This window comes from Triticum dicoccoides, chromosome 5A, assembly GCF_002162155.2.
Source record: "Triticum dicoccoides isolate Atlit2015 ecotype Zavitan chromosome 5A, WEW_v2.0, whole genome shotgun sequence".
Taxonomy (NCBI): Eukaryota; Viridiplantae; Streptophyta; class Magnoliopsida; order Poales; family Poaceae; genus Triticum; species Triticum dicoccoides.
Window position 1 is genome coordinate 191,191,252 of NC_041388.1, and position 12,246 is coordinate 191,203,497.

At 47.1% G+C, this 12,246-nt stretch overlaps 1 protein-coding gene across 1 annotated transcript in view; it reads left to right on the top strand.

The window, feature by feature from the left end:
• The first annotated feature begins 10,499 nt into the window (after window positions 1-10,499).
• The window catches only part of LOC119300690 (GDP-L-galactose phosphorylase 2-like), a 4,255-nt gene continuing 2,508 nt past the window's right edge, over window positions 10,500-12,246 (top strand). The window contains exons 1-2 of the mRNA XM_037577588.1: window positions 10,500-11,116; window positions 11,856-11,959. Of these exons, the coding sequence (XP_037433485.1) occupies window positions 11,002-11,116; window positions 11,856-11,959 (219 nt within the window). The 5' untranslated portion in view covers window positions 10,500-11,001. The remainder of the gene's footprint in view (window positions 11,117-11,855; window positions 11,960-12,246) is intronic.

Here is a 12,246-nt window from a genome sequence, read left to right on the forward strand (position 1 = left end):
GGTTTTCTACAACCGGACATTAACAAATTTTCATCTGCCCATAACCGCGGGCACGACTTTCGAAAGTTCATAACCCTGCAGGGGTGTCCCAACTTAGCCCATCACAAGCTCTCACGGTCAACGAATGATATTCCTTCTCCCAAGACAATCCGATCAGACTCGGAATCCCGGTTACAAGACATCTCGACAATGGTAAAACTAAACTAGCAAAGCCGCCCGAATGTGCCGACAAATCCCGATAGGAGCTGCACATATCTCATTCTCAGGGCACACTCAGATGAGACATCCTACGTGTAAAACCAACCCTCAAGTTGCCCTGAGGTGGCCCCGCAGTCTACTCGGTTCGGACCAATACTTAGAGGAGGACTGGCCCAGGGGTTTAAATAAAGATGACCCTCGGGCTCTGGGAACCCAAGGGAAAAGAGGCTAGGTAGCGAATGGTAAAACCAAGGTTGGGCCTTGCTGGAGGAGTTTTATTCAAGCCAAACTGTCAAGGGGTTCCCATTATAACCCAACCGTGTAAGGAACGCAAAATCAAGGAACATAACACCGGTCTGACGGAAACTAGGGCGGCAAGATTGAAACAAAACACCAGGCATAAGGCCGAGCCTTCCACCCTTTACCAAGTATATAGGTGCATTAATAATAGACAAGATATAATAATGATATCCCAACAATAAACATGTTCCAACAAGGAACAAACTCTAATCTTCACCTGCAACTAGCAACGCTATAAGAGGGGCTGAGCAAAGCGGTAACATAGCCAAACAACGGGTTGCTAGGATAAGGTGGGTTAGAGGTTTGACATGGCAATATGGGAGGCATGATAAGCAAGTGGTAGGTATCGTATCATAAGCATAGCAAAAGAGCGAGCATCTAGCAAGCAAAGATAGAAGTGATTTCGAGTGTATGGTCATCTTGCCTGCAAAGTTCTCCGAGTTGACGTTAGCTTGATCCTCGTAAACGTACTCAGCGGGCTCCTCGATCACATACTCATCTCCCGGCTCTACCCAAAGCAAGAACACAAGCAAAGGGAGACACAATCAACCACGTGCAATGCACAAACAACATGATGCAAAACATGGTATGATATGCGGGATGCGATATGCGATGCATATGCATGTTTCGGAAAGGAATGATTGAACCTGGCCTCAACATGGAAATCCAAGAGTGCCACTGGAAAGAGGGGTTGATTCCGGTCGAAATCGATATAAAGATCACCAGAATCGGATGCACGGTTTGCAAATGGCAAGCAAAACAAAAATGGCACCGATCTGCGATTAACAGCACGAGGCCATCTAAATGCATCAAGAACAACAAGCTACAGCACTCTAACATGGCAACAAAATACATGGCAGGGATCCACTCAAGATGCTTGACAAAAGATGAACACTGAGCTACGGCTAATTCACTCAATAGAAGGTTCAAACAAGCATGGCAAAAGTGCAAAAGATATCAGGTTACAGACTTAGAGAAAATAACAACAAGTCGGGAATTTAACATCAGGAAGCAATGTTAAGAGCAAGATAATAACATGCTACAAGAACATATCATGGCAAAGCAAGGCATGGCATGAAGCTACTCAAAGCATACAACAAAAGTCCCTTACTGACCATAAGCCAAAAGGGATCAGACAATACAATGGAAACCATGTGAACATAGCAATTATCGCTAACAAGTTCAGACTTGGTAGAAAACTGGAACATGGCAAAACAGATATCAAGTAGGCATGTTTACGAGTTCGATGCACTCACCACAAGGCATTGCACGACAAACTAAGCATACACCCAGCAAGTAGACATGGCATATAAGCTAAACATGGCAAGAACAAGAACATATCATGCACGGATCAACTACAACAAGCTCGACAAAAATGCTTAACATGTAAACATTCTGCCAGGAACATTTAATAGCAAAAGTAGAGCTCGATTGACTCAAGCTAGGGTGCTCCATAATTGCAAAGAAAGACATGGATGGATAAAGCACAACATTATCTACAAAACATCCTTACTGATCATTCTCAAAAGAGGCATGGATCACTTTGTAGCAGCAAGGATACATGGCATAAAAATATTGACAGGGCAGGGACTCAGAATATTTCAAAGTCCCTGAAATCAGCAATATTAAGAGATCTACTTTGCATGCTTGTGCTAGTCACCACAGAGATCACAAAAATACATGGCATACACCCATGTAAAGATGGCATGGCATACTTCAAAACACATGTAGGGCTCAAGTTCATAGGAGGCACACATTAATCATAGAAAAAATGACAAATGAGCAAATGATGATAAGAATCTAAAACTAATATAAACTAGCACTCTTGCAACAACATTTAGGGCAGCAAGATGGGCTCAAATGAACATGATACAATGAGAAGAAATGAAGTACTCGTCAAGACGAACAATTCGATATGCTACACGCCCAAAACAGAGCCACGATTGCAGAGATATGATGCGATGAAATATGCAAAAAATATTAGGGTTAGGGCAAAAGTCAACCCTAGCAGATCTCAGATCCAGATCAGCACAGACTTCGAGGTCGCCAGAGTTACTGTTTGCCGGAGATGGGGGGTCGCCGGAGTTGGAGTCGGACTTGGTGGACGGCGATGATGGCGCGGTGCGGCGGAGGCGCGGAAGCCGAGGCGTTGGGCGGCGCGCTGGCCGGCGAGGAGCGAGGCGGCGGGGGTCGGCCGTGGCGGTGCTCCGGCGAGGGGGCGTGCCGGCGAAGCGAGGAGGCGGCGGAGGCAGGCGGCAATGCTCGAGGGCGCGGGCGGCGCGGGAGGAAGACGCGGGCGGCGCGCCTCTTCGGGCCGGCGGGGCCGCGTGCGGGCTCGCCGGGCTGGTGGCGCGGGGCGGCGGCGCTCGCCACATGGCGCGCTGTGGTTGGCGCGGGCGGCGGCGGCGGCGACTTCGTCCGGCTAGGTGGCGGACATGTCCAGCGGCGGAGATGCGGATTTTTAGGGTTAGGGGGGAAGAGACCCGGGATTTCAGGGAGGAGGCTATATTTATAGGTAGAGGGAGCTAGGAGGCTCCAAATTGAGCACGGTTTTCAGCCACGTGATCGTGATCGGACGGCCTAGATGATGGAGGAGGTTTAGGTGGGTTTTGAGCCACTGTGGAGAGGTGTTGGGCTGCAACACACGCGAGGCCTTTTCGGTTCCTCGGTTAACCGTTGGAGTATCAAATGAAGTCCAAATGGCACAAAACTTGACAGGCGGTCTACCGGTAGTAAACCAAGGCTGCATGACAAGTCTCAGTCCAATCCGAAAACGTTTAACACCCGCACACGAAAATAGGTAGAAATGGACACCGGAGGACATAGGAGCGCCGGAATGCAAAACAGACAACAGGGAAAATGCTCCGATGCATGAGACGAACACGTATGCAAATGCGATGCACATGATGACATGATATGAGATGCATGACAAAGACAAAAACAACACAAAGACAAAAACCCGACAACGAGGAAATATCATAACTTAGTGCCGAAAATGACAAGAGTTGGAATACAAATATGGCAGGTTACATACGGGGTGTTACAACACTCCACCACTACGAAAGGATCTCGTCCCGAGATCTAGGACTGGAAAAACTCGGGATACTCAGAACGGAGGTGGTCCTCGCGTTCCCAGGTGGCTTCACAGGTCGGAATGATGTGACCACTTGACTTTCAGGAATTTGATAGACTTGTTGCGAGTCTTGCGCTCAGCTTCTTCAAGAATAGCAACGGGGTGCTCATGATAAGAGAAGTCTTCTTGGAGATCAATCTCTTCAAAGTTGATGGTGCGGTCAGGAGTCTTGAAACACTTGCGGAGTTGGGACACGTGAAACACGTCGTGCACGTTTGCAAAGTTGGAGGGAAGCTCAAGTTGATAGGCGAGATCGCCTCTTTTGCCAATGATCTTGAAAGGACCCACGTATCTTGGGGCAAGCTTCCCTTTGATACCGAAGCGACGAGTACCTTTCATTGGAGAGACGCGGAGGTAGACATGGTCTCCAATCTCGAAAGCCAAGTCATGATGCTTGCTATCATAGTAACTCTTCTGGCGAGATTGCGCGGCTTTTGAGATTATCACGAATGACTTTGCACATTTCTTCTGCCTTTGTGATCAAGTAATTTCCAAGAAGTTGACGTTCACCAGTCTCTGACCAGTTAAGAGGAGTACGACACTTCCTGCCATAGAGAATCTCGAATGGGGCCTTGCCCGAACTCGCTTGGAAGCTATTGTTGTAGGAGAACTCGGCATATGGAAGACAATCTTCCCACTTCATACCGAAAGAAATGACACAAGCCCTGAGCATATCTTCAAGAATCTGATTGACTCGCTCGACTTGGGCACTGGTTTGAGGATGAAAAGTTGTGCTGAAGCGAATGTTGGTGCCCATAGCCTTCTGAAAAGAATCCCAGAACTTAGAGGTAAAGATGCTGCCACGATTTGAAGATATCAACTGCGGAATGCCATGCAGAGAGACAATCTTGGAGGTATATAGCTCCGCCAACTGAGCTGATGTGATAGATTCTTTGATAGGAAGGAAATGAGCCACTTTAGTGAGCTTGTCGATGACAACAAAGATAGCATCATTGCCACGCTTGGACTTGGGAAATCCAGTCATGAAGTCCATCTCAATATGGTCAAACTTCCATTCTAGAATGGCAAGAGGTTGGAGGAGACCAGCTGGTCGTTGGTGTTCTGCTTTCACTCTTCTGCAGACATCACATTCATTCACGAACTGAGCAATCTCGCACTTCATTTGAGTCCACCAATACGACTGCTTGAGGTCCTGGTACATCTTTGTACTTCCAGGGTGAATAGAGAGGAGTGAATTGTGGGCCTTGTTCATAATGACTTTACAAAGGTCACCCTTAGGAACAACAACACGATCCTCGAAGAATAGAGTATCCTTGTCATCGAGACGATAGCACTTGTATTTGGGTTGACTCTTGGCAATCCCAATCTTCACCTTCTTCACCATAGCATCAAGAAGTTGAGCCTCACGAATTTGATCTTCCAAAGTAGGAGAGACTCGGAGGTTGGCAAGGAATCCTTGAGGAACAACGTGGAGATTGAGTTTGCGGAAAGCTTCACAAAGCTCTGGTTGGTAAGGCTTGAGAATCAAACTGTTGCAGTAAGCCTTCCTGCTCAATGCATCAGCAATTACATTGGCCTTGCCTGGAGTATATTCAGTACTCGGATTATACTCTTGAATCATCTCGACCCAACGAGTCTGCCTGAGGTTGAGATTAGGCTGAGTGAAGATGTACTTGAGACTCTTATGATCAGTGAAGATGTCCACTTTTCTTCCCAATAAGAGATGTCTCCATGTTAAAAGAGCATGGACAACTGCCGCCAACTCGAGGTCATGAGTGGGGTAGTTCTTTTTGTTGGGCTTCAACTGGCGAGAGGTATATGTCACAACTTTCTTCTCTTGCATCAACACTGCACCAAGACCTTGAAGGGAAGCATCACAGAAGACCTCGAACGGTTTGGATTCATCAGGAGGAGTCAGAACTGGAGCAGTGACTAACTTTTCTTTCAGGGTGTTGAAAGTGATGTCACATTCAGGCGACCAGACGTACTTCACATGCTTCTGGAGAAGGTTGGAAAGAGGTTTCGCTATCTTTGAGAAGTTCTCAACGAACCTTCGACAATAGCTTGCGAGCCCAAGGAAGCTGCGGAGTTGCTTCACATTCTGAGGTGGTTCCCAATTCACAATTTGCAGACACCTTCTCAGGATTAACAGCTATGTCCTTGGCGGAGATGATATGCCCAAGGTAGAGAACCTCATTGAGCCAAAACTCGCACTTTGAAAACTTCAGATAGAACTGATGTTCTCTGAGTTTATCCAAAACCAAACGCAAGTGCTTGGCATGATCCTCCTTGTTCTTGAAAAAGACAAAAATGCCATCGAGGTAGACCAAGACGAAGTCATTTGTGTAGGCATTGAAGATGAAGTTTATCATGCGAGAGAATGTTGGAGGAGCATTGACAAGGCCGAAAGACATGACAGTGTATTCATATGAACCATAGCTTGTTCTGAATGTTGTCTTGGGGATATCTTCTTCACGAATGCGAATCTGATGATAGCCCATACGGAAATCAAGCTTGGAGAAAACTTGAGCACCTTTGAGTTGTTCGAAAAGCTCATTGATGTTGGGAAGTGGATACTTGTTCTTTATGGTCTTCTTGTTCAATGGACGGTAGTCAAGAATGGCAAGAGTTGGAATACAAATACGGCAGGTTACATACAGGGTGTTACATCCGCCCCCTCCCATTTATACCAGGAGAAGGCCAACCAACACCCCCACGATCACATGTAATGATGGTTTTCCTTGGATGTCGCAGGGACTTGTCACGTCGGGCAGTTGCCGAGGCAGCATGGCGAAGCGGAGATGTCCACGTTTAATCAACCGCCACGCGTCAACCGAGGTCGCAGGCTATGGGGGCCCACGGCGCTCCACACTTGACCCTTGGCTTCGCCTCGAAGCCAAGCCCGAGCGCGCCTTGGGCCCGGGGGCTACTATCGGCGTTCTGGGAACGGGGGTCCCCAGACTTGCTTGCCTGCGCCCCACGGTGTGGCTTTGCTGGCAGGCCTGTACGGCCCATCTTCATCACCAAGGAATCAAGACCCTCGCGAGGGGCCAAGCCTCGCGAGGCGGATGACACAAGACCTCCTCATGAGTGGCCTCACCAGGCTGGCTCGCGAGGGGCGGAGAGTTCAAGGCCGGGCAAACCTCGCGAGGTTCGCGTGACGTAAGCCATAACGATCGAGACCAGGCGGGCACCAGGCGGGCGCCAGCGCGCGCAACGTCCTTGTTTCCTCTTTGGTGCTAAGGGGGCAAGCATAGGCGCGGAGTACCGAGGCATCAAGCAAAGGTTGCCATATTGGTGCAACGAGACCAAGACCAGAAGGACGGCAAGACGGAGGTCACCGTGGAGCCCAAGACAGCGTCACCACCAGAGCCTTTGACAGGCGAAGACTGCTTTTGTCAGCATAGCTTGTACTAGTTGTCCCCTTTCGAACTGGTCGTTGTTGGCTCCCTTCCCGCTCAAATATTTGGGAAGAGGACCGGGGCCTCTATAAATAGGATTAGCCACCACAGGGAAGGAGAGAGAACAGAACTCGTCTCGAATCCACCCGAACAACAACCAGTTCGCCAAGTACAAGAACACCTCAACCTCAGGAGGTTGTTCTTCCCCTTGTACTGTTCATCCTCAGCCCAAGAGGCAATCCATCACCGCCACACTAGAGTAGGGTATTACACCACAATGGTGGTCCGAACTAGTATAAATCTTGCGTCCTTTGTGTTTGCGAGTTCGTCGAGTTAGTTCGTGAGATCTTAGCTAAGTTAGGACACAGATCGATAGGGGGGAGATCTTCGCGCGCACCCCAGTGTTCGAACCTTAAGGGTTTCGCCGGAACCCGTGATCGGACAACCATGCCTCTCGAAAAAGGAAAACACTTTTTTTCCGTCCATGAGAGGCACGTATTTACTTCTCGTGGAGGCACGTATTTACTTCTCGTGAAAAATATGTTTCCATTTTTTTCCTTTCTTTTGAGAAACCTATCAACATGGGATCTAGTTTTGAAGATATCGACGCGGGGAATTCAACGGTGAAAACGATTCATAATTTGGACTCACAATTTGAGAGATAAAACATTTTGAATAAATGAATCTACGAAAAAAGGGAAGATTCCTAGATTGCGATAAATGCCGCACATGCAGCACGACACTTGTCACAACCGGAGAAGATGAGAGTGACATTTGAAAATAGTACTCTAACCTGAGAGGATGAGAGTGACATTTGAAAATAGTACTCCCTCCGTTCCAAAATAAGTGTCTCAAGCTTACTACAACTTTCTACTAGAGTTAGTATAAAATTGAGACACTTATTTTGGGACGAAGGAAGTACTATTTAATTTTCAGGGATTTGCTAGGATGATCTTTTTTGATATCAAGAGACTTTAATCCTCAAATAATGGAAAGGTCGTTTACAAGGGAAGATGAAATAAAGGCAGGGGTAGCATCCCAAACACAAGAGGTACTAGAGCTAAAATCATACCCCCTCTGTGAACTAATATAAGAGCATTTAGATAACCACTTTAGTGATCTAAACGCTCTTATATTAGTTTATAGAGGGAGTATTTTGCTATAATATTCGCCACCTCATTGGCCTCTCTTAAACAATGTGAGAAATTAACTTGGCCAAATTCCTTCATCAGTTGTTTACTCTCCATCATCATTAGGACGGAAGGTCCTGCATAATCGTTCTCACCTTTCATGGCATCAATAGCAAAAGAGCTATCAGATTCAATTATCAGCTTGCTATAGCCAATGCTCGTCGCCAAATAGAATCCATTTCTGATTGCAGTCATTTCCGCTGAGTCTAGATTAGGAACGTGAGGCATGAGCCATGAGGCAGCCGCAATAAAATTGCCATTCTTATCTCGGGCTACTACGCCAGAAGATCCTGACAATTACTAAACAGTATAACAGAGCCACCTATGACCCTCCACAATGATTTGAGATACTTGACCGTCGGATGGAACTCACCAACATACCAGATCAAAATAAGGAACTCCCAAGCGCGTGCTCCGCTCCCCGCAATCGAGCTGCTGCTCCTCAGACCGAGTTACGAAGTTTCTCCTTCGTTGGGCAGATTGGCGGTGGTCAAAGGCATACGTCGGCTTGCCGAGGGATACTCCAGCCCCTGTGCGTTCTCATCTCACACCAGTCTCCTAGATGCAGCAATTCTTGTCCAACCTGGTGGCGCGCGCCACTGAAAAATCCTCGCTCGCTCGCAGGCGGCGCCAATGGCGAGAAGAAGGGGACCAACCCACGGGGTGCCGCGCGTGCCACACTCCTTTCCCGATGTGGCGTCCATGGCTTCCCCAGCCCCCGCCCAGCAACATAGCATGCGACCTCAGGACATAGCGTCGATTGTGGAATGTGGATGCCCTGAGCGATGGCGCCGACGATGTCCGGACAGAGTTTACTACACCGTGATTTATAGCGGTCCGCGGTTGTGCTGCATCCACCGCCCAGCCGGAAACAGAGCCACGAGAACTGCCTCACCACCGCGATGGAAAGCCTGAAATAGAGCCCTTCGAAGGAGGTGGTGATTGGTGAAGAGTGAAGACTTGTTCGATCCGGGAATATAACCTAGTCATCTGCAATCGATGGACCACCACCTCAGTCCTCACAACTGCAGGCATGTTGTCTCGCCACGCTAAGCAACCTCGATGTCCTCTTCATCACCTTCGTGCTCGAGAACTGCTGCTGATGAGCTCCTGTACAACGCTTCCATAACTCACCTCTCCTACCCTGAACACCACGCCTCTATTAATCTCCACCTAAATCCCACGTTATTTGTGTATCAGGCTTCAGGGTACATGGGAATCCACCGGTAGCCTGGGACCAATCATTGGACGAAGTGGAGATGAGGATGTGCTGTTGGGCCATGCTTTGGTTAGGTTGTACTTATTATTATCAAATTATTCACCCTGTTTTGCGACTTTACAGTCTTATATAATCACAAAGTTAACAGAAAATTTAGTTCTACTCAATGTCCTCAGGTTGCAAGATAAAAAACTTCTGGTTGAAAGCATTTAGCTTACAAACTGGAGTAACAGATTGACACAATTGATTAAACCAATGAGCAGGAACAACCCTGAAGAGATTATGTTGTGCTTGATTGGTAGGAACACACACCCTTCCCCCATGATCAAATAATCATTTCCATTTCAGAGAATATTTATTCATAGGAAATATACAAGAGAAATAACATAAGCACTAAGCAGTCGAGCCATATTGCATAAACTGAAAAAAATATTCAGGAAAGAAAAGGTACATAGTTGTTATTGCAAATAACATATGATAGCTTAATTTGTTCAAACTTCAGAGAAAAGCGTTTTAAGCTACTGCTGTTTTAAAAGCTGATTGCTACTATTTGAAAAAAGAGTTGGAGTGAAGTAAGACATTCAAACAGCACATAGAAGCACCTACAAGAAGGTCTCACTAGGTACAGAATGCAGATGCTCTTCCATAATTGGTGTCAGCTATATAATAAGTAAAATGGTAGTAGGTTTTGATCAATTTTTGTATCTTGAATTCTTGTGTATTTGGGTACCTGAAACTCAGTTTTTAGATGCAACTGTCAGTCTACAATTTGTGTAAGCCACAAGAAAGTACATGGTGCAAATTTCTTAGATATTTATAACTACACAAAATTTTTCAAATATTTCTCTTTTCTACATTAGATGTCAACAAGATTAGCGGGCGCAGCAACGCGCGCCTTGATAATCTAGTGTTCTCCGTATATGAAGATGCTCTTACCAAAGCACATGCTCTGTGTATATCAAAATAAAAATAAAAATAGAATCCCCCTCTCCGAGATGTATCATCTATACCACTCATCACGCATTGCCGGGCCACAATCCGAAGACGAGGAGGAAGCGAAAACCCACCACACAAACAGATCCGCCTCCCCCACCATTGTCGTATTTAACGCCACCCACTCCCCCTCCGGCTCCGCTCGCCTTCCAACGCCAAACCAAACCCACACACCGCCATTGCCACGCCCTCTGCCTCGCCGGAGAAGAGAAGAGAAGAGAGGGAGAGGGATTTCGGATCCCTCGCGGCAGTCCCAACCGGAGCTTCACCCTCTCCCCTTTTGGGCCGTTGAAAGTCATCACGGCTAGCGTTGCAGCCCTCCGGCGCGGCCACGCTGCTGCGCAGGTGGAGCCAACGGCCACCATCGCTTCCTCCAGCCCCGCCCCGCACGGCGGCCGCGGGGCCCTCCCGTCCGCCGGCGGCAGCCCATCTGACCTCCTCTTCCTCGCGGGCGGCGGTCGCCTCTGAGCCTCTCGCCCGCCCACTAACCAAATCCCACCCTAACCATCATCCGCTGACTGACTGACCGACTGACTCACTCTCCGAGAGAGAAACAGAGGAGTACAACCAGCATAGCGGGAGACTTTCCTTTGTAAGACGTTGGAGATGAAGCTGACGATTAAGAGGGTACCCACCGTCGTGTCCAACTACCAGGAAGACGCTGGCGAGCGGCCACGCGGAGGGTGTGGGAGGAACTGCCTCGGACATTGTTGCTTGCCTGGTGAGCCTCCTTGTCCCTGGGTGAATCTAGTATCGTTTTCTTCCCGATTCAGATCGGAATCCTGTTGCTGTAATGATTGTTCTGTTTCGGGTCTGTTAGATGCGTATGGAATATGCAAAATTTTAATGCTATTTTCTGCTATGCAACTTTTTCTTATGATGTTTCTGTGGATAAAGGAAATATCTTGGTTTCCCCAGAAAGCTGGGATCTTTACAAGTAAACAATTGCGTTTACCACTTTTAGAAATGATATCCTTTATTGAGGAATTTTACTATTTTAACTGTTATATAAAACTGTCACCGTGGGTGTTCTTTTCGCTTGAACAGATGTAATTTCTTTTTCCAACTGTGGGTAGGTAGGCTAAAAATAAGAGCCACAGGTTTTACTTGTATGTTTGAGGATTTTAGGGATCTGGAGGAGAAAGAATTAGAGAGCTGCTATGCACACGACGCTGTCCGGCCGATTTGTGCACGACATCACATATCAGCCCGTCCATGCTTACCATCCAGCGCATTTGAGCGGCTGGATTGCGCATCGTGTCGCTGTCGTCCGCGCATGCGTCGTCCACACAGTAATTTCGAAAGAATTATATTGAACTTCTAAAAGTTTGTTATCATGTTTGAGGATTTTAGGGATCTGGAGGAGAAAGAAATTATATTGAACTTCTAGAAGTTTGTTGTCAGCAGAGCCAAGGTTTTTCCGTCTGTTAAATTAACATCTTGTTGCATTTTCCGAGCAGTTTCTGAGCTTCCTGTCTATGCTTTCAAGGCAAATCCAACAAAGCTGCCTTTACAGGAGGATGTTGTTCCTACTGATTTCTTCATCAATCTCCTCCTTGGGCAGGTAAGCAGAAGTTCACCACTAGTAGTTTTGCGCAAGAAGTCTGAATAGTGTAGAATTTGTTATGGACGACATTCATAAATTGCACTAGCTTCTAGGAGAGGTACAGAGATAATTTTTGAAAATATTTGCCATGCATAGTAAGGTAGGGGCAATCTGTTAGGCAAGCAGTAACAACTGCTTACACACTTAAGAGTAATATTCTTTAATTGCCGACATGTCGACATGCATGTGTAACCGTATATTCACTTCTTTGGTTTGTTTGTTTACTGTTGTTTATCTAACCGGCA